The following is a 21223-nucleotide window of genomic DNA, read 5'->3' on the forward strand; positions in this document are numbered from 1 at the left end:
ATGGGGAGAGTTTTCCAAAAAGGTTCTCCTATCCAGAGAACACGGAGAAGGCAGTATGCAATCCATGAAATCCATGGTATTTTATTTCATTAGCATTTTGCATAAAATAGGCATGTTGCTGAAGTGACAAAAACAATATGCGTAACTCCTACAGGCATCTCTTCTGAAGTATCACATTGACAAGAGGTCTGTATACCCAAAGCAGTTGAAAGAATTTGTAAAACCCCCTTACAGGACATTCATAGAGCTACCGTCTAAAAATGCTGCTCAGTGACTATGTGAGGTCTCTGAGCAGGGTTTTCCCCATTAAAATTTTAAAAATGCTTCAGCCTCACAGCAACACTCGAGTTTGTATTATCTGCACGTAAACTACTGTTTTGCCTAAGTTAGCACATTCACTCACAGCTAAAAGGTCAAGTTTTCTTTGAGCTACTTTTTTTCATATACAGCTGTAAGTGCTTTTTCATATTTACCTAATGAATAAGAAGGCACATAGAGTAAGTTATCTCCTAGGGTAGAATTACTCATTAAGAATAATTTACTCTGTCTTAATGTGATGTCTATGATATGGCACAGCTGTATAGCTGAATTATAAACAGTCTCAAATTTTTTTTTTGTTCTATTTCTGTTATGCTTCAAAGTACGGTACTGCTGGAGCCTCATTGTTCTGAAGGACTGTTAACCCCAGGCAGACTTGCAGCAGCAGAGAGTATTTACACTCCTTTCTCTGCTCTCCAGCTGCGACAGAGTGATGATGCACTGACTGTGAGATGCCACCATGCCCAGAAGTTAATCCAATTCTTACAGTAATTTCAAGACCAGACTAAGTCAAGACACTTTTATTTTTTGCTTGGCGTATAAAACTGATTCCCGTATGAAACAGAAATACGTAACTAGCATACAGTTCATCTGGAGAGGTAGATGGTAAGAAGTTTGACGACAGTAGCACTTTTAGAGTTAGATTTGGCACGTTAAAGCTAAGCTTTTTTACAGACTTCAGGCTGCTCTTTGAGGCACTCTGCCCATACACACATCAGCAGGTAGGAAAAGATGCTAAAAGATCTGAAAAACAAAACCAAAATTTAGTTAGAAAATCAAAGAATACATATTTCAGAGTATGCTATGGACAACAGTTTAGGAAAAAATACCCTCTTTTTCCAGAGCTGTTTTGTTAGTTTCAAAAATAAACTTTAAATTAAGTCATGCCCAAAGATACAATAACATAATCAAAGCTCTTAGAATAGAACTGAAGCTTAGTGTCTCCAAACTTAGTAAAACCAAACTGCTAAGTGAAAGGATAGAAGAAGCTGTTCCCAGTCACTTTCTGTTCACCAAAATACCATGTTTCTACTTTGCCTTTGAAAAGCAGGGAATTTTTTGTGTAACTAACAAATTACACTTCCTCTTCAGTGAGGTGGTGCTGACTGTACAAACACAAACACTACCGGCTCATCAAGAAAACACAGAATCACCTCTTTTCAGGAAGTGCCTGCAACAGATACTGCAAAGTGAAGGAGTTTCTCATACAGGTAGTGGAACTAAAGCAGAAATTAGTTCCATTCCAAAGGCTGTAGCAGAGAAAGAAGATATTAAGCCTTCTATGCCCTGTGTATGCAGATGTGGTGTGAGACAGAGCAAACATTGTTTCCCTACATCCACACCCAGGAATCCAGGAATTTCTTAACTTCAGCAAACCTCGGTAGGGAATCGTAAGTGTCATGGACTAAGTACAGTTTATTTGGCTTTGTGTAAGTTTTCAGTCTAAAATGCTTACAGATGATCTGATTTCTTCCTTGGATTAGTGCTTACAGCTGAAGCTACACTAGTGAAGCGTCTGAAGAGTTTTTTGAGTTTTTTAAATAACAGTAATTGGCAAAAATTTACAACAGAAGTCACTTTAAAAGCTACAAGAACTCTAAAGCACATTTCAGTTATACTTTTGTAATTCACTGCTCAAAACAATGCGGGATGTAGTTCTGCTTGTTAAACAGTTAAGGATCAACTTCTATACTGTTACTATTCTGGCCTTTAAACATGGTTATTCTGCTAGGACACACATCTGCAACTTTTCTAGTCTGCTTGAGGGGAGAACAATTTTAACATTTCAATCTGACTGTGGTCACCCTTCTATAAAGCTGCCTAACTGCACAATTTAAATCTATAAAACTACAGTTCTTTGGATGATAGAAGTCAGTAACACAATCAGAATTTTTCAAGGTTAAGACTCACTATGAGATTTGGAAGGAAAGGATTGTGAACTATGGTTAACTGTGTATCAGGTGCTTTGAAATAACGTCAGTGCTCTCATCTCCAACAGATCAACATCAAGGGGCAACAGGAAGAGGGAACATGGTAAAATCATCATGCATTTACTGTGGTCAAAATAACCGAGTTATGGTGACTCTCTGAATTTTGGTGAAACTACTGTGGATCTAAAACTCACCTTTCTAAAGAGGTTAGCCTAAAATCTAGTCACTAAAATGGCAGATGAGTGAGTAGTCTTCCTGGTGATAGCAGCAGTGCTAATGAACCTATGAAGGCTCTGGAATGAAAATCCAAATGAGTATTCCACTGTTTCTAGTTATTTAAACTGCTACCCCTGTAGTAGCTTACTTGAGTGGCATATGGGCTTTTAAAAATAAATATTTCCTAAAAAGTATATACTTTTTTCTTTTGGCAGAGAGGGCATCTCCCCCCCACAGTGGTCAGTGCTCTTCTTGGGGGACCACCACCACTAATCTGTTTTTGGAACTGTTCCTTAAAAGCTTAAGAACTGAAGTGTGTTTTACCTGCCACAATCAGGATTCACCCATATGCTGTCAGGCAATTAATTATATGTGAGAAAAGGGAAATACCCTCATAGAGAGGAAGATACAGCACAATTACTGTTAGTCCAAATAGCATCTCAGTACTATCTGGTCCCACCATTCTGCTACACAAACTGGTGGAAGCTCTGCAGCAGCAAAGTGCTGCTCATAATACCAATGGCCAGCATGTGTCCAGTACAGAGCTGTGACCAGAAAAAGGGAGAAGGGACCAAAAATGGGGATCTAGACCAACACCAGCTGCACAAGTCAGATGTTTCTGAGTGCCTTTCATAGAGCCTGCCTTATTTAAATGACAAAAGAGTTTATGAATTGTAATTCAAGAACTTACCACTGAAAGATACTGAAGAAGTTCACATAATTACAAAAATGAACAAACTTTCTGGGGTCTGAATGGATTTGTACTTGATGATACTCCCGTCAGTAGGGGATCATGTTGTGCATTCTGCAGGCAGAATTGCTTCAAGTCAGCTGCAGCTTGAGAAACCTAGTTAAAACAAAGGCTGGCATTAGAATTCACTGAACATGCTTTACTGAGGATGTGGTTTTTACGTTGAAAAGTACGAAGAATAATACTAAATTGTTCTGCAATACAGCTTATGTAGATTTTATGCAACAATTTCATTGTAGTTTCTTTGTTTCTTAAAGACAAGAAGATGAACAATGTAAAAATGAGAACTGATTTCGAAGTTTTAAGTTTTGGAAGTTTTACCATTTCCATGGTAAACTCTGAAGGGTGACAGATGAGCAAGGAAATGACTTGGAGATGACTTTATTAAATATATGAAGATCCTTGTTCTGGCACAAACAATTCAAAAATACTGTCTACTCTACCCCCTTATAAGGGGGTTTTGGCATGCTGTACCTAGCTAAAAACTGATCAGTGAAAAATTATTTGTCTTGCTTTTCTTTGCTGTAACTCCGAACTCATACAATAGAACGATCGAAGTTTCAAAAAGTTGCATCTTCCGCTGACACTCGGTATCTGCAGTTTGCCCGGCTTCTCTGCCGTGCCAGGCGCGGTCTCGCCCCGGCGCGGCACAAGTTCAATGCACTCGGTGTGCCTGGCAGCGACATCTCCATCTTGCCGTGCCGGGCCAGCCCAGCCTGTTGTGCGCCCCGCCTCGGGCGGCCTCTCCGCAGAGCCCGAGGGAAGGGCGCTCCTCGCTCCGAGGGCACGAACGGGCAGCGCGGGCCGCGTCCATCACCCCGGGGAGCGCTTCGGCCGGGGAGCGGCCCCCGGCCCGAGGGGCGGCGGGGAGCGAGCGGCCGAGTCCCGGGCAGGGGTGGCGGCGAAGCGGACGCGGCTGCGCTGCCGATCCGGGCTCGCCTCAGCCGGGGAACCCCGACGGGGCCCCGGGAGAAGCCCGGTGGCCGCCGCCCAGCCGGGTCCGCGGGGCGGAGCAGGTGGAAGCCGGCGGCCCCGGCGCGGCGGGCGCGGCCCCGGGGCGGTGAAATGGCGGCGCGTCCGCCCCGTCCCGTCCCGTCGCGGCTCCGCGCTCACCTTCACGCGGGTCACACTGGCCTCCAGGCGCAGCTGCTGCACCACCTTCTTCATGGCTGCCACGTTGGAGGAGCCCGACATGGCGGGGTCGGCGGCGGGCTCGGCTCGGCACTCGCGGCACTCCCAGCACAACTTCCCGGCGCGGCCACAACTCCCGGACCGCGGCGCCTGCGCAGCTGCGGCCGGGCGGGCGGGGCCGCTCCGTGTGCCCGGGACGGGGACCCGCCCGCGGGCACAGAAATAACCCCGCCTGCGCGCACCCACGGTGGGCACTGCCGGGGAGGGCTGCTTTCGCACCAAGGTGGCGAATCTTGGTGATCATACTTACTGGGTTCCAACTTTGGCCGTCATTTTGAGATGCAGTGAATGAAGTTCCTAACTTAGTTCGTGCTAGCAGTTTGAGTGTTGAGTGTAGGCTGGAGGATCAGTTTTCTAATCCTAGTTCATTGCAGAAAGTGCCCGGGAGCGGCAGTGAAGTGGGGCATGGGGTGACATCAGGTACGGCAGAGTGCAGCATCTTCCCCGCCCGCGGCAGCGATGGCAGGAAGCCGTGCTGTGCCTGCCTGTGGCGGGGAATGACCGGGACAGCGATGGGGTGTCACACCCGGGCTGTTTGCGGGAGCTTGCAAGTAAAAAGACACGGGCCCCGTGAAGCAGGTATTTCCCACTGACATGAGGAAATCTTAACTCCACAGCGGCAGAGTGAGACTTGGAAGGTCCGGTCACTCGTGCTCAAGAGCAGGCGAATTAGGAGTAGCTGGGGTGGAGGCAGGAGGAGTAGAGAGATCTCCTGTTGAGAGCAGAACAGCAACTGAGTTCAGCAGGTGAAAATCCAGAGGAGGTTTGTAACCTTAGAGGGGCTGGAAGAGCCTTCAAAGCGAGAGCACCAAGGAAACTCCTAACAAAAAGAGAAAGATGGAAACAAGCTTGCAGGGCCTGTCGCAATAGGACCGGGGGAATGGTTTTAAATTAAGAGAGGGTTGATTAGATGAAGTAATTTTTTACACTAGAGGTGGTAAAAGCCTGGAAGAGATTAACCAGAGAGGTGGGAGATGCCCCACCCCTGGAAACATTCAAGGTCAGATTGGATTTGGGGGTTTGAACAACCTGGCCAACAAGTGGGAGGTGTCCCTGCTCACTGCAGGGTTTGGACTAGCTGACCTTCAAAGGTCCCTTCCAACCCAAACTGTTCCATGATTCTATAGCAATGTTAGGACAGAACCACGGTTATAATTTATGGAGGTATTTTTCTGACCTGGTTGCCCAGCACAGTCACGTTTCCTCAGAACACTGCATTTGGCTGGCACAATGGGTTTGCTGCAGTTCACAATAATTATCACTTTATCAGATCCAGGTCCTGCAAGAATCTTGTTTTGTGGGGATTTAGGTCTGTGTCTTTAGGAAAACAGTGGAATTGTGTAGAAAATTGGATACTACCAAAATATTTTTATGAAAGGGGAGGAAATGTTAAGGGGAAATATTCTAGGGCAGATCTCTTAGAGGCACAGGGCTATGATGTAGCAATTTCCCCAGTTGCTTAGGTGATGCTCACTTGTGTAGAAGGTGTGGTTGGTTCTGTTTGCAGTCAGCTGGAAGCTTTCTGCCTCAGCACAGACACAGCTTCAGTTTTCATAAGTGGAATGAAGACCAGTAAATTAAAAAAAGCATATTTATGGAGTAACTTCTGTCATAACAGATTATCATGAAACTCATTCTTAAAGAACACTTCAATCAAAAAGAAAATTAGAAAGCCCAGCAGACATTTGCTGTGCTCACAAAGAGGGACCAACATGTCATTGAGTCAAATGAGACCTCGAACTGCACAGGTGAGAGTTTTTGAACTTTTCCACACAGATTTTTTAGATTTCACAAATGAAAAATAAGAATACATCAAAATAAGATTCTAGAATACCTGAGAGGGAAAAAAAAAGTGCTCTTAAAATAGTATATGTAGAAATAATTATTTTCTAGTTCATACTAAGTAACTCAACATTGCAGAAATATTTAATAAAACTTATTTGCATGGCTTTTAGTTAAGGGGAAGTGTATCACCTTGTCAATACTATCTGATTTTTACTAAAAATATCAGGAGCTGGAATTTATCAACTATCACAGGTCCAAACACAGCCCAAGTGAAACCTTGCTCAGAGCCAGCTTAGTTATTCTTTTTGCAGGCATTAGCAGGAACATTTTTGTGTTTCCAAGGTAGCTAATATTATTAAAAACAGTCAGAAATATTTTGAATTTTTTTTCTTGATAAGACAATCAAGTCGTGGTGCTATTTGAATCAAGCTTTCAGGGCTTTGCATTTTTTATGAGATGAACAAAGGTAGGATTTCAGCTGAGGGATTCTTGTAGTCATGACACTCTCCAGAGTATCAACTGGTTTTGGTAAGATCTCTCCATTGCTGTCATAGTGATACACAGCAGTAGCACAGGCTCTCTATTATCTCACTTCCATTGGGGAGCTTGTTCTAATGTGACTTATTTCAGCTGGCTCTCAGTCCCAAATTACTCTGCTGTCACTGTTCTCACAATCCAGTCATTGCTGTGAGACAGGGCCTCACTGTTCTAGTCCCTGTGCTAATACCAAAGGAGCCATTCCTGCTACACAAATTGGAAATCCACCTAAACAAAACAAAGTGCATGGGAAGAGGATGATAATACATTTACATCTGTTCTTTTTTCTAGCTGTTGGAACTTCATGTTTTTTATGTCCCAGCAGAAGTGTGGAACTTCAAGCTGAATACAGTTCCTGTAGCTCTTACTAGCAAATTTGTCTCAGCTGGATTTATAAGGTGAGTGTAGTTTTAGGTTTCCTGTACATGGTAGGTCCTTCACACTGTCCTTCAGTCCAGCTTTTAGTCCAACTGTTGCTCTAGGGAGCACAATTACATCTGCAGCAGAAACCTGGTGTCTAATTAAATTTCTGGCGTGTAAGTGGTGACCATAACTAGCATTATGTTAGTTTTACTGTATCAGGCTTAGCTCCCTTGCAGCCCATGGTGTAGACATTGAAAAGCACTTCCAGAGCAGTGCTGGTATTTCTGCAGAATGATTTATTTTGCAAAATCATATCTTATATTCTTTCTGTCTCCTTGAGCCTGATTATCAAAAGCTGGAATTCTTTTGGGCAATGAGCCAGCTTCAAGAGAGTGGCTTGATGAAGGCAGGATAGCCTGTCAGTTCCCAGGATCAGCAGGGGTATGATGATCTGAGCTCTCTCAGTCCAGAGAAAGAGCTGGAGCCTTGTTTCTCAAGGGGAAGCATTACAGTCCCTGAACCAGCAGCATTTCCTCTTTCTTCTTGAAAGAAGAAAATGAAAGGCTGTGCACAACACCACGTACTGCGTGTGCTCTCAGGTAGCTGTTTAAAGGACTTAGTGAAAGAATACCCTGGTTCCCAGGCCCAGGCTCAAACCTGGCACAAGGAGTTGTATTTTTCTTCTGTCATAACTTTGAAAGTTTTTTTAATACTCCTAAAACACTTTGCTCACGAAATCTAGTAAGTAGTGTGGTGAGAAGTTGTAGAAAAATCAAATAATGTAAAGATGTGTGTTGAAACTGAGCTTTTACATACCCCTTGTCTACATCTGTGCAAAACCTGTCAATTCAGCTAAAACTGCAGGGAATAGAGGTTTTGAATTAGTTTAAATTGAGTCTTGTATTATCCACTAAAGACAATATACAGTGTAGCTGAAAAGACTGACAGCATTCAGGTAGGAGCATGTAGGGCAGAATGTATTCATTCTCACAGCTGCCTTTGTTGAAAGGCTGCTCAAAACCAGAGAAAAGAAGTGCATATACCCATTTTGTTTGCTGTTCTAGTGTGCAGCAGGGGTGCAGAATACAGCTCTGAAGTGGTAATTTCATTTCACATCATGGACATCTGCCACTGCCCTGTATTTTCTAGCGTAAATTTATTTCACTGAGGCATCAAATTAAATTAGGATCCTCACTGATTTCAGTGGGTTTATATCTGCCAGGACTTTGTTGCTTGCTAATGACTCTTAGATAATTGTTAATTAATTCTTCTATGGGTACTATGCAATGCTGCAGTGCACTAGCATTAACATAACTAGTACCTGGCCAGTGAATCACTGTCTTTAAAAACAAAGAATATTTTTAAAAACTTCTTTTATTATAATCCAGGAGAGGCAATGGCTGGTACTCCTGTGGCTTGGACGCTGTTGGTAGCTCTGTTGTTCAGTCAGCTTGACAATCCCAGTGCTGTCTGAGTCAGCTTTCCAAAGGATTCCTAGGTCAAGGTACAGCACACTTCCATTAACTGTGAAATTAGATGAAGATGTTAAGGGTGTAATTGCCTTTGCCTCTGAGTTCTTGTTCCCATAAACTTGATTTCTTAGCCTCTGTGAGCTTTTTTTTTTCATTCCTCATTCCTCACCACAGAAGCCAAACTTTTTTTTTTCTAGATGAGATGGCTGCAATGAACTCTAGTTTGCATTACTTTTAAAGGGACACCCTGAAGCAAGTGACTTGTATGTGACTGTTTTCTGCCAGCCAGTGGCAGCAAGTGACAGACTAATATTATTGCATTTTCCTAGCAGATGCACTGGCAAACAATTTTGAGATAAATTTCTGCCCTATATCTCAGGATCTGGATGCCTAGATACTTTTCCCCCTTTATACATTGTAGATGTGTCCACTGTGCAGACTTTGGTCTCCTCTGCCTCGTGCCTGAGCTCCAGGGCTGTTTTATGATCTTGAGGAGGCTCCTCTAAGTCCAGGGTATTTGAAATAATACAAGGCAAGCATTGCAGCCCACTGCACTATGTGTTCATGAGATGAAAGTGGCAGTGTTTTTACTATGTGCTGGAGCTGTGAACTGAAGGCCTATAGGGCTGCTTGCAAGTGCAAACAAACCTTGACAGGGTAATACTGAAGACCTGTTCAAAGGGAAGACCTGGCAGGTTCTTGTCTTTACTGCTTGCTAAGAATGGCGTGTGCTGTGCCCCAGGCATGAGGAGGGAGAGCTGCCTGGGCCAAAATCGTCCTACCACGTAATCAGAGTGGGTGATTACCAGTCTCAGGCCTGCTTTTGTTCCCTGGTGTCTTCTATGGCAGCATGGAACAATTAGAATTGCTTGTGCTGTGCTGCAGTGCTTTGGTATGCCTCCGGCACATTTGGGTTTATTGTGCAGAGATGCTTTTTCTTCTGTAGTGACTTTTCTACTGAGCTCATTACCTAAACATTTGCATACTTTAAGTAGTACACTAAATGATGCAATTCATATTTGTGTCAGCATTCTCATCTGCAAACCATGGTAGAAATGTTCACACTGCAGTGTTTGGTTTTTATTTAAAATACATTTGCATGCACACATGCACACACCCAACTGTAAATTTGTGCTGGAAAAGACAAAAGCAAAGGAAGGTGTCTGCTGCTTAAAGTGGACAGTGCTCCTCTGGCCCTGGGTGCTTGAAGGGACTGTTCAACAGTCTTGGTCCAGCCCCATGAGACTGTGTCACTTAAATGGAATTGCATGACTGTAGCTCCCAGTGGTGTTGTTCTTGATCTGCAGATAAGCAACAGCATTCTGACGAAGTAAATTTCATATTTTGTCTGCTTCCATGTTCTCCCTTTGTGTGAGGCTGGAACAATGTGAGTCTTGCTGGTAAATGTTAGGACAGCCCTTAGTGTGCAGTGTTCTGAGTGCCACACCAAGACCCTCTGGCTTATCCATTACTGGCTTCAGTTCTAGGACATAGTTCCCAGTTTTGGTCATTCTGTCTGTGCTAGCCAGCATGTACAGACCCTTATCTTCCCCCTCCTCCTAACTAGCCATCATTATTTGATCTTACAGATGTATTAATGCATGACAACATTCTAGGGTGTCTCCTCACATCACATTAAGAGTGCTGTGGGAGAGGCTTGGAGAGTACCTGGGTGGAGTGACAGTTGCAAATAAATTCAGATTTTTAAAATGCATTGGGAAAAATCTAGCAGTGGTAAGTTAATTTTTTTTTTTCTTTAGTGCTCTTCTGTTTTATAATGTAAAGCAGAGATTTCATTCCTGCAGATATATAATATCAGATAAAGTAGAGATAACTTAAGGGGCACTGTTAGCATTTCTTTTAAACATGCTGCTGCAGCATGAGCTCTTGTCAGAGCATATTTGCTTCCCCAAGTGCAAAGGCAAAGCTGGACAGTTGTATTAAAGTACCCCTTAAAACAACAGGTGTAATTAGTCACCATCCAGTGAAAATATAATGGTTTTGGTAAGTCCGTGGATTAAATATGATAAATCTGGTTGCATTAAAAAACCCCAAACCCATAAGGCCATTACTACCTGTACACAGTTGGGAATAATTCAGTTGACAGATTTGCAATGGAAGCTCAGTCAGAGTTCCTCTGATGGCTCCTGCTGTGACCTGCCCAAAAGCATTTAAGGCATCATTCTCTGAATGAAAACTTCTCTGGATGTTCCACTGCTTAGTCCAATAATGTAGCCTGAGATGTCAGTAATAAAACCTCTACATGTGTGAATCATAACTGTTCCTCACATCAATTCTACATATATATCTTACAAAGTATAGCTAAAGATTAAATAAACTTCAAAATTTGTCCAACTGAAAGTTTGTTCGTGTAACAGACAAAGATTTAGGTAATTTATGTAAGTATAGAATACTTTTTCCATGTCTTATTTCACCTCTTTCCCATGGGTTTGGAAATTAACTACAAGCAGGAAATTTGGTGCCGTTCTTTATTTCATTTATAGTTGAATTATCACTAAAATCACTCTCACAGAAGACTAGAATAAATACTAAGTGATATGCAAAAACTAGGTGGAAATACATGAAAAGAAACTTAAAAGACTGTGATACAATCTAAATTGGAAAGTATGCATATGTTTTCAGTGAATTGAGGTCTTCTTAACTGGATGACAATGAGTAAGATGATTAATTTTCTTCCCCACACAGTTCAGAGATAAATGGAGAAATTTTCCAGCCTTTATAATGTCAGCAAATGAATAAAATATGTTAATAGAGAATTAAAGATACTCGTAGCATACATGAGGATTTATTGAGACAAATGAAAGATAAAGTTTTTCTTTGAGGTATTTACTGTTGCTTGATGTTTAACTTTATAGCAAAGTGTAAAGCAATAAACCAACTGCTTTATTTGTTGTTTAGGGTCATGGTAACCTCGTTGAATTACATCTCCATGATCAAATATTTGTTGAGTGTTCTCTCCCCTTAGTCTTCTGTTTCACAACGCTAACCATGTAAGCAGAACTAAGAGCTGTGCCCTACTTGCAAGCAAGGGTCTTTTAGATGAAAGGATAAACGTAAACTAAAATCATGTTCATTTGCTCTTCCTTTTTTGCATATAACCTACGTGTTTAATTCAATATAATTATTTGAATGTAAGCTCAGATTTCTTTTCCTTACACACGTTTCTTTTCCTTGGAACACATCTTTCAAATATATATTGGCTATTTTAGCCTTTGTTTTTAGGACAACTGTTTAAATGTGAATGTGTATGTCACAAAAAGAATATGAAGGAAATGATAAATACAAGAAAACATAGGATAATATTTGATTTTTTTTCCATATACATTCAATATTTTTCAGTACTGTATTAGGGAAATAGAGAAAATTATGTGAGACTCAGCATTTCTATCCAGATTCAGCTTGAAGCAACTTTTGATAAAGAAAGTTGCAAGTTTTCTTTTCCTGTGACTCTTGGATCAGGTCCTTTGAACCATAAGAGAAAGTGCAGAGGATAAAAAAACATTCAGTACGTGCATGTGATCTTGTGGGTCTGATTAAGATTTTGAAAAACAGACAAAGTTTCAGAACTCTGTCAGAAAATACAAATGTAGTCTGAGGCCACTACAGATTATGGTGATGGTTATAAAAGAATGCAGTATGTAAAAAGGACAATGGAATGCATATGTCACACACAACACTCTTGGTGAAAAAAGTATTTTATTTGTTACACTGCTTTATCTTCCGAGGTGAAAGCAAAGCAGGAAACAGAACTGGAACTGAAGTCATTTGCTCCTCCTTATGTAAGTACTGAATGACTTGTAAGGTACCATTCTCAGAAACTTTACATTGCACATTTTCTTTGTCCTGTCTGATGGATAGACTCTGTAACTTCAGGCACTTTATCCTGAATTATACTTGTTGCCTGGAGTGGAATATTTTGAAGATGTTTATCCATTGCTATCATCACCTCAACAAAAACATCCCTTTAGTGAAGAAGCTAATAGGTTTGGTCATGGATCAAGATTATCCAGCCTTTCCCAACAGAAAAAGGCAAACCATTTTTACAAAGTATATGAAGCAGGCATCAGGTAGAAAATCTGGAAGTGCCCAGTCCTGTGGAATGGGGTGAGAAAGAGCCTGTTCCAGTTTCACACACAAACAATAAGCAAGACAATAACAGGATTCCAGAAAAACAGTTTGAAGGAAAAGGTAAGCTTGACCAGTGTAAGTGAAGGAGGGTGATGAATGAGAAGAAAAATAAATATTATGTTTAACATTTACAGTAAAAGAATATCTCTGTTTCATATTATCAGATCAAAGTGGATCTGATGGATCTCTCTTCACACCAAGGCAATCAAATCCTGCAGACCAGGAGTCTGGAAAGTGTGACCTGGTATTACAGACCTCTGAGCAGAATCATCTCAGCCAAGATCAAGAAGACTGCAATGCTCCTAAGTGGAATGACGAAGCCAAAGGAACTGCTCTTACTCATGTGAACCACAGTGATGAACAAGGCCAGGGTAACCAAAGACCCCAAAATCACATTAAATATCAAAAGGGTACACACATGTTTGTTACTGTCTTTTTGCTAAAGCAAAGTAAAGCTAAGTTTTAAGAAATCTGTAAATTAAGTGTAAGTTGGAATAGCACTATGAGAACAATATTCCATTTTTTTAAAAATAATGATGCTATCTTTCAGAGATGTGGTTTTACCTTGTGAGTCCTTCATTAGCACTGTGTGCTGACACAGAGAAACACTTTACTATAGTTGATGCATTTGTCTAATCACCAGAATTAGTCAGATATAAATTCTAATAACAAAAATACCTTTTTTTCCCCCTTGATTTCTTTCTTCTGTTATTCATGGAACATTTCCAAATTCTAGAGATAACACCACTTGCTGTGTTGATTCACTGAATTTCTAATACCGGTTGGAAAGTCCAGTCATTGACAGTCAAACCAGCCTGATTTTGCAAGTGTAATCTATGTATTTTTGTCATCACTATCCTGTCACAGAACTAGCAAACATGGAAAATAATGAGCACCAAAAAGATACCAAATTAAGAAGAGATAGAACACAGGATGCTGAAATTATTAAAATAATGGAAGACCAAACTACAGATTATGTCCACAAAACACAAAGGTTAGCAAATCATGCATGTTCTAAAATAATGGATAATATGAATTCACTGATACAGACTTATTTATAGACTTCAAAGAAATGAAAGAAAAGGAGGGGAAAAAACATTTTGGTCAATGAACTTTCACTTGTTTTTTTGATTTTATCTTAGCTTGCAGCAAAACAGAACTAAGAAGACTAGAGCTGGTCTTGGTGAAAAACTGGATAATCAGGTATGTTTTTCAAGGTAACATTCCTAGTAATCTTGAGCAATAAATACAGTCCTCCACCTAGAAACAGTCTACTTTTGTCAGATTGGGGACTCATTATAAATATGAAAGATTTGAGAATAATTGAGAAAAGTTTATTCATGCTCTGCTACTTAGCTGATTTTCTAATAAATATCAACTATATTTCTAAACAATTAAAATCTGCAATTACATATTTCAGTTTAGAAATTGGCAGGTTTTGATTTCATAATTAACAAGCCAGGTGGCCATTTTAAGGCTCTTAGTTCCTGGTCTTGCTGGTTACTCCCAGTCAGTAACTTGGGAGTTATGGGCATGGACAAGAACCAGTAGTAATAGTCTGTAGGTTTGTCTGTGTGTTCTCTGTGCTGGAAGTGTTCAGTGCTCTCATTTTGTTTGCAGAGGTCCAGCTGTTTGTAATTTAGTGGTCATGTTTACTGGTAACAGATTAAAAAAGCCTACCTGCAGAAGTCAAATTCAGCCCTCTCAGTCACTCAGGCCACTTTCAGGGCATGTGTCTAATGTAACTATTCAGGATTATGGTTATGTACTTATAGTTGTGTCTTTTGACTCTCTAGGCAAATGAAAACAAGCAAAATCATCTTGTCCTACAGAGTGTATTTCAGCTCCTAGTCCACCTTTTTTGGCATTTACTGTAAATCCAGCTCAAGTTCCTGTAATTCAGGCAGCAAGTGAGTACATGATTCCAAGAAATTGTGAGGAAGTGAACTTTTAATCAAGACTGAAGAGTCAGTGAGGACATAAATACCTAGACTTATACATGCATTAATTCCCAGTATTTTAATTTATGAATAGAAAATTCCAGGTATTTATGATTGCACGGGCTGTCCTAGAGCTTGGCAGCTTCCCAGCACTAGAAAACCCAACTTGTCAAGTGGATGGAAGGAGAAAAAGAGGGAGATCAGATGGAATACTGCAGGCTGAAGTGAGAATGTAGCAAAGAAAATCACAAGTAGTGTTGCTGAGGGGGAGGACAGTGAGAAGTTAAGTGTTAGACCTATTGTTGCAGACTAGTGGAAGTCTGAGATATTGTCCTGCCAGCTGGAGTTTCAGCCAAGATTTCTCTACAGTTTCTATTGCAATGTATTTTAAGCAGGAAATAGTCTTTTGGAGGGTTTTTTGGCTTCGTTGACAAGAGTTTGCAGTGTATGGAGTGAATATATTTCTTGATTACCTAGTTTTAGTGGTACATTGTCTAAACATATAGAAAAATGTTTGTTTGCATGTGTGTATGCATGCTGGATTTCCCCCTCTTTCTAAAGCACCAGCCATTCTGAAAAGTTAGATTAAAATGAAACCTGATTAAAATGAAATTGTTTCTACTGCTTGTTCTGACAGAGCTTTTGGCATAATTTGTGATGAGTGCATTACAAAAGTCTTGACTGATCCTTTGTACTTGGAGTATTCAAATGCTTGCTAAATATAATTGTAATATCTTTAGAAAACAAGGTGGCAGAACAATTGCAACAAATGAAGGAAGACAGAAGGCACATAGAAAATACTAGAGAAGAACTGAGAAAAAAATCTAAAGGGCTACTGGAACAAAATAAGCTGAGGAGATACCAAGGTACACTTTTAATTTATTTTGAAATTTGGATTGATTAAGAAATCACACTGAAGCCAATGTGAAAATATTTGTCTCCTTGTCAGTGAGGTTAATTAGAGAGAGAGCAGTTTGCTAGCCAGTCGTTCCAAGAAGACTCATTTTGTGTAATAGCATGCTAGAAAAATTCCAGGTTGAAGTGTTTCCTTCCACTTTTTTTTTTTTTTTTTTTTTTTTTTTTTTTTTGGGTGGCATGTCTTCTAAAGTTAAGGTTGTTCTGGCTTTCCTAAACTATTCAAGTTATGTCTCATGTATGTGCAGTGCTCAGAGAGCTCCTGCAGGCTGCTTCTCCCTGAGGGCAGCTTGGCATATTCCAATCCTGTCTTTAGCTTACAAGAGGCTTGTACTGTGTTGATAGGGCTTCAGGTAAATTGCAGCACAATAATTTTTGTTCCTCCTATCCCATGGTATTCAGCTTATGACATGGAAGTTCCAAGCCTGTTGTGACAAGCTTGACAAACCTTGGTTTTTAACAAAGTCAAATCTCATTGAAATTTCACACGAATTTTCTTAAATCACTTAATAAAGTGATTTTCAAGTTTATACTTCAAACTATCTTCCCTAGGTCACATCCCAGTTATGCAGAGATGAGATTTAATAATTTTGATGTTTTGAGAGCTTTCTCTTTTTGTTTAAATGTCAGTAAGTCATTACAAGTCCCAAATATGACTTGTAGCTGATTGAAAGGAGACAAGCCCATTCTTTCAGTTATTCTCTAAGGACATGGCTGCACAGTGTGGGGACTTTGTATTTAAAAACCCCAAGCTTGGGTGTGTGAAGCAGTAACTCTGTAGTAGCATGGAGCTGCAATTCAAGCTAGAGATAAGCCCTAAATGGCACCTGCCTTGCCTTAAATTATGTTAGGTAAAATAAAGGTTATTTCACAAGGATTCAAACAGCTTCTGCAGGTTCTGGGAGAAGCATCTGTACCTCTGAATTTTTTTAATCAGACCTGAAGAGTTTTGTAAGTAAGGCATGTTTCTTTCTAAGGTATTAAGGAAAGAGCATTTTCTACAGTAGCAGCCATCCAAGTCTGTATTTAATATCCCCCCAAGAGTGCCATGCTGGCAGGCACTCTCAGTTACCTGGCACGGGGTCATCCTCCAGCTGCTGAGTTCTTTTGGGTAAGTCTCAGTTGTCCTGCTCCCATAAACTATGCCTCGAGAGAAGGGATTCATTTGAGACACTGCAGACATGCAGTGGCCCTAAGACTGCCACAGCACATACAGGGGCATTTATGTGCCACCTCTTGATAGCAAATTAACAACACAGGGGCAATCATAGTGAAGGGTAAAGGTAACTAACTGTTTCTCATAATCTGGGATGTCAAAATGAAGCTGTTCAAAATCTCTGGCCATGAAGAGCATAAATTTTGCCTAAATCTACAATGCTATGTTTTCTGGAATAGTAGAGCTGTGGACTTCAGACTGTGCTGGGCACACCACAGGAGCACTTAGGTGCTGCAGAACAGCCAGGGTGAATAAACTTTGGGTTTGGACTCTGTTTTTATCTTAGTGGACAGATGGAGCCTTTTGTTGCAGGTTTTTATAGGAAAATTCAGTTGCATTTAGAGTGAATGTAACTTTAATGAAGATTTTTTTACTAAATGTTTACTTTAAAGAAACCTCTTGCCATGTTTCAGTGTGTGCATTGGCCAGCTGAAGCTTGTGAGGCGAGCTGGTCACGAGTGTCTTACAGACCTTATGGTAAGGTGAACAAGACCAAACACTGTTACTGTTCTCCTGTGCAGTTTGTGAGGAATGGAAGAAGAAGTACTTTAAAACCAAGAAAGCTACAGTTTCACTGGAGGACACTTTAAACAAACTGCAACAAGATTTAGAGCTTTTCCACCAGAAATTGCTCTTGCAATTGGAAGCCAGAGATAACCAAAAACGACCAAACAAAACAACAACCTCCAAGGTATTTTATTATCTCTTTTTTCACAGTCTGAGTGTTTTTTTTGTATAAAATGTAAATTAAAGAAACAGATTCATCATCTTCATCATCAACCAATGACTTGTAAACTAGCTTTAGCTCAATGATCTGAGGGACAGAGTTCCTTCAGGCCATCTGTCTCAAAAAGACTGCAGAAGTGCTTGAGTCTGAGCATTTGTTTCTTTCTGTTTTCTGTTGGTACCTTTTGTAACAAATCCCCTTGTGTTCAGTATGGTTAATGCATTGTTCAGTTCTACTTTGTTTCTATCATCCAAGATTTCATACAGGGAGGCAATGAATGTTTGGAGCACACAAGCCATATCTGTAGCTTTTGAAGTGGTTGCACTTCAACTGTTGTGCAACTGTGAGTTTCATAGGAAGTTCAGAGGGATTAAAAAGAGACAAGATAAAAGAAAAGGAGGAAACACCCTTTCCAACAGTTGTGTCTGCTAATTTTCTAAGTACATTAATGGAAGCAAGGCAAAACTGAATCTAGCCAAGGAAAAATAAATGTCCCTTTCTGGCATCTGAAAGGTGTGTGCAAGTACAATCTAAGAGTGTATATTATGTATTATTTGAGCTATCTTGAAATAGCTACAAAATAAAAATATGAATAGCCTTGGCATTGCATCACTGGCTACGTTCAGGCACATTATTGGTCTTTTTGAAGGGCATATCAGGGGTGGGGTATTTTTGGTCTCCCTGGCTGGCACTGAGAGGCCTCACATGAAGGACAGGCACAAGGCACCAAGCCTCCAGCAGTTCTGTAGTGGGCAGCACCCCGAGAAGGGAGCCAGAATTTACAGAGCTATTAGCACAAGGGTGCTCCCCAGCTCTTGTGAGCGACGTGCAGCCAGGCAGGCATCAGCCAGGTGGGAGGGCAGGGAAGGTGCAAAGAGGTTGTTAGAGGATTGTTTCTGAGTGGTGAAGTAACACCCAGTGAGGGAACAGATGCACTAAAGCTGCACCTCGAGGTTTGTTGTTGTTTCACACAGAATTACACAATCATCCGGATTGCTACAGTGCAGCACGAACTCAACCAACTGAGGAGGAAGCTAGAGGATACAAAAATGAGACTCCTAATAGAAATTAAGGTACTGTGCCTTTTTATTAGAACAGTCAAAATGTGGCAATGTATGGAAAAAAAATAGAGCTTCTCAATTATTAGATGATGTAAATATTTGCAAAACAGTTCTTGTTTTATGCTGTTAGTTTTAAGGTGTTAGGTGTTGTGACTTTAGCATTTGAACTAAATTACTCCAGAACACAGGTTATCAGATTATTTGGAATGTATGGCATTCAAACAACTTAGATACTCCATATACTATGTAAGCTAAGGTTCATAATCTTGTTCATAAAATTCCCAATTCATTCAAAAGGTAATTGAAGAAATATACCTGGTGTGGTGAGGCACTGAGCAGTAATAAATAGACCATGGCTAAAGAAATAAAAAATGTATAAAGGAAAAAAAAAACCAACAAAAAAACCTTAAAAAAGAAAAAAAGGCTTTCTAAGCAGATTGCAGACCTCTTCATCTGCTCTTTATTCCATATCAGTGTTGCCTGTGACACTTTTTGGAAGGAGGAGATACTATAGGCCTTCATAGTGGACAGCTTTCCAGCTCTGAAAGCTTGAAATAGGAGTGTTTTACATCACAGAGATTGCCCATGCTCCTGTTTACTGGGTACTGCAGGGTGGTTGTAATTATTATGACTTTGTGACTCCTCCATTATCTAGTAAGGAGTGGAAAGAACAATTAATTTTTCAGTTGTTTCAAAAACATAAAGGCAAAGTACAGAACAAAGTAGTGCTAGAACACATGAAATTGCAAAGATGAAAGATGTATTCTGTATTCAGCCATCCTATATAAAATTCAGTCTTAGTTATATAAACCTATATGCATGTCAGCTCCAAAAAAAGCTTCCTTAAATTGCCATTCCTTAAATGATGGGTTCTTTTGCAGATGAGAAAGCAGGCAGCATCTGATTTACGAGCACTGAGAGCAGAACTGACACAGAAGAAGATTCATTCAGCTTTAATTCTCCAGTCCAGAAAATCAGGAATTTAGGAAGATGACATGAGTAACATCTGTAAAGTGTACAGCAGCTCTCTAGTGTATGTAAAAGAGAATTTCAGAGCATTTGTTTGTATGTTCTTGAAGTTACTTTGTAAAAAGACATAAACTATATAAATGTTGTGGAATTTGTATACTAGGCTACTGAGGTAATGCAGCTCACTTCTTTTTATGTCTCACTGTAAGATCAGTCAGCTACTTAAACATACAGTTTAAGCTAGTAACATGTCTAAGCTGTCATTTTTTAAGTGCAAATTAGTTAATAGTGTAACATCCCAGTAGTATGCTGATGTTCTCTGATTAACTAAATATAGCTACTAAGAAATAAACCCTAAAATCTGTAACCTCCTGTCCTTATTTTCAGGCTCACACATTCCATTTTTTAGAAAGTATTAGAATACAGTTTCTGTAGAACTACAGCAACAGTAATCCTTTATTTGGCTATTTACTGGAGTATGTTTTTGTTATTATAAAAATTAACAATGTATCATTACTATTTTATTAATATGAAGCATAAAAAAAATCAGATAATCTCACTTTTTTCCATATCTAGCTGTTTTTGTTCCCTGTCTTATTAGGAAAGGCACACAGACATTAAGTGTCTTCTGTAGTCTGAAGGTTTGCCTGAAAGCTTTCTCTTGGACCAGCATAATGATGATCCTGGTCCAATTTACACTCTTGCATGTTCAGCCTTTCCTTAATTCCATGCATGCCCTGAGATTAACAATTCTCTGAAAGAGGAATCAGAAACCTCTTCATAGGATTTTTTTTCTAGCTCTGCTGTTTGTCTCTTTGCAAACCAGATGTTATTATATTAAGCAGAAGAATAACATGCTAGGAATTAATCTCAGCTAAAAAGCTATCAAGGCTGTATTTATAACTGGAAGTGAAACACTCATGGGAAATAAGTTATGGGATAAAAAAATTATGCAGCTCTCAAAAGAACTAACTTAGAAATGTCTTGAGTCAAACCAACCATTATCCAATTAATTTTCTTAAAAATAGGACTTAACACAGATTTTAGTGCTAAAGGATTAAATAAATTATTAAAACTACACCCACTTTTGCTTAATTCAGGGTTGAAGCTCACATTCTCTGTTTAAGAATCGTGTCTTATTTAAGGTATGAAAGCAGGCTACTAGCTACTGGAAAATCAGAACCTAAATTTAAAGTACAGTATTATCAATTCATGATTCTTGACTGCTTCAGGAAGAATTTTATTAAGTCAGCTGGGCCTCAGAATTTTGCAGGTCAGATATTCATACCAGAAGACTTTCAATTCAGCAAATATCCATCTCACAGTATTTAAGCATTTAAGTAATAATACACATTCTGAAGCACATGTGTATGTGTATATACCTATATATGTGTGTGTAATATCTAAAGTGTTGGAGTTTCTCTTAAGACTTATAGAGTGGTGTTCTAGTGAAAAGCCTTCTGATTTGTCAAGGGAGATTTTCAGTTTCTACAAGAGCAGTAGGCTTCACCTCCTGCTTTCCATCACCTGTAATATCAAGCAGACTCTTCAGATGAAGTCTTCCAATCTTGTCCTCAGTAGCCATCACGGTAATGCTGCCATACTATGGTAACTCTTTAGCAAGCAAAAAAAACCCCAACCAATCAGACAAAAAACCCCAACCCCCCCAACCAAACCAAACC

At 40.1% G+C, this 21223-nt stretch overlaps 2 protein-coding genes across 2 annotated transcripts; one reads left to right on the plus strand and one right to left on the minus strand.

The window, feature by feature from the left end:
* Positions 1–56: 56 nt before the first annotated feature.
* On the minus strand, positions 57–4514 carry GNG5 (G protein subunit gamma 5). The gene is made up of 3 exons (XM_059854128.1): positions 4330–4514; positions 3157–3312; positions 57–1062 (listed from the first exon to the last, which is right to left on the minus strand). Exons 1-2 carry the CDS (start codon positions 4408–4410, stop codon positions 3187–3189), a joined length of 207 nt encoding a protein of 68 aa, XP_059710111.1. The 5' UTR covers positions 4411–4514; the 3' UTR covers positions 57–1062; positions 3157–3186.
* On the plus strand, positions 4409–19983 carry SPATA1 (spermatogenesis associated 1). The gene is given in 15 exon segments (XM_059854030.1): positions 4409–4561; positions 7021–7127; positions 10181–10298; positions 12311–12364; positions 12459–12603; positions 12606–12773; positions 12878–13123; positions 13581–13707; positions 13856–13916; positions 14510–14531; positions 14534–14623; positions 15394–15519; positions 17306–17475; positions 18486–18584; positions 19454–19983. Coding segments are annotated over 15 exon segments (1791 nt in total). The 3' UTR covers positions 19559–19983.
* Positions 19984–21223: the final 1240 nt, after the last annotated feature.

This window comes from Haemorhous mexicanus, chromosome 9 (assembly GCF_027477595.1).
Source record: "Haemorhous mexicanus isolate bHaeMex1 chromosome 9, bHaeMex1.pri, whole genome shotgun sequence".
NCBI classification, from domain to species: domain Eukaryota; kingdom Metazoa; phylum Chordata; class Aves; order Passeriformes; family Fringillidae; genus Haemorhous; species Haemorhous mexicanus.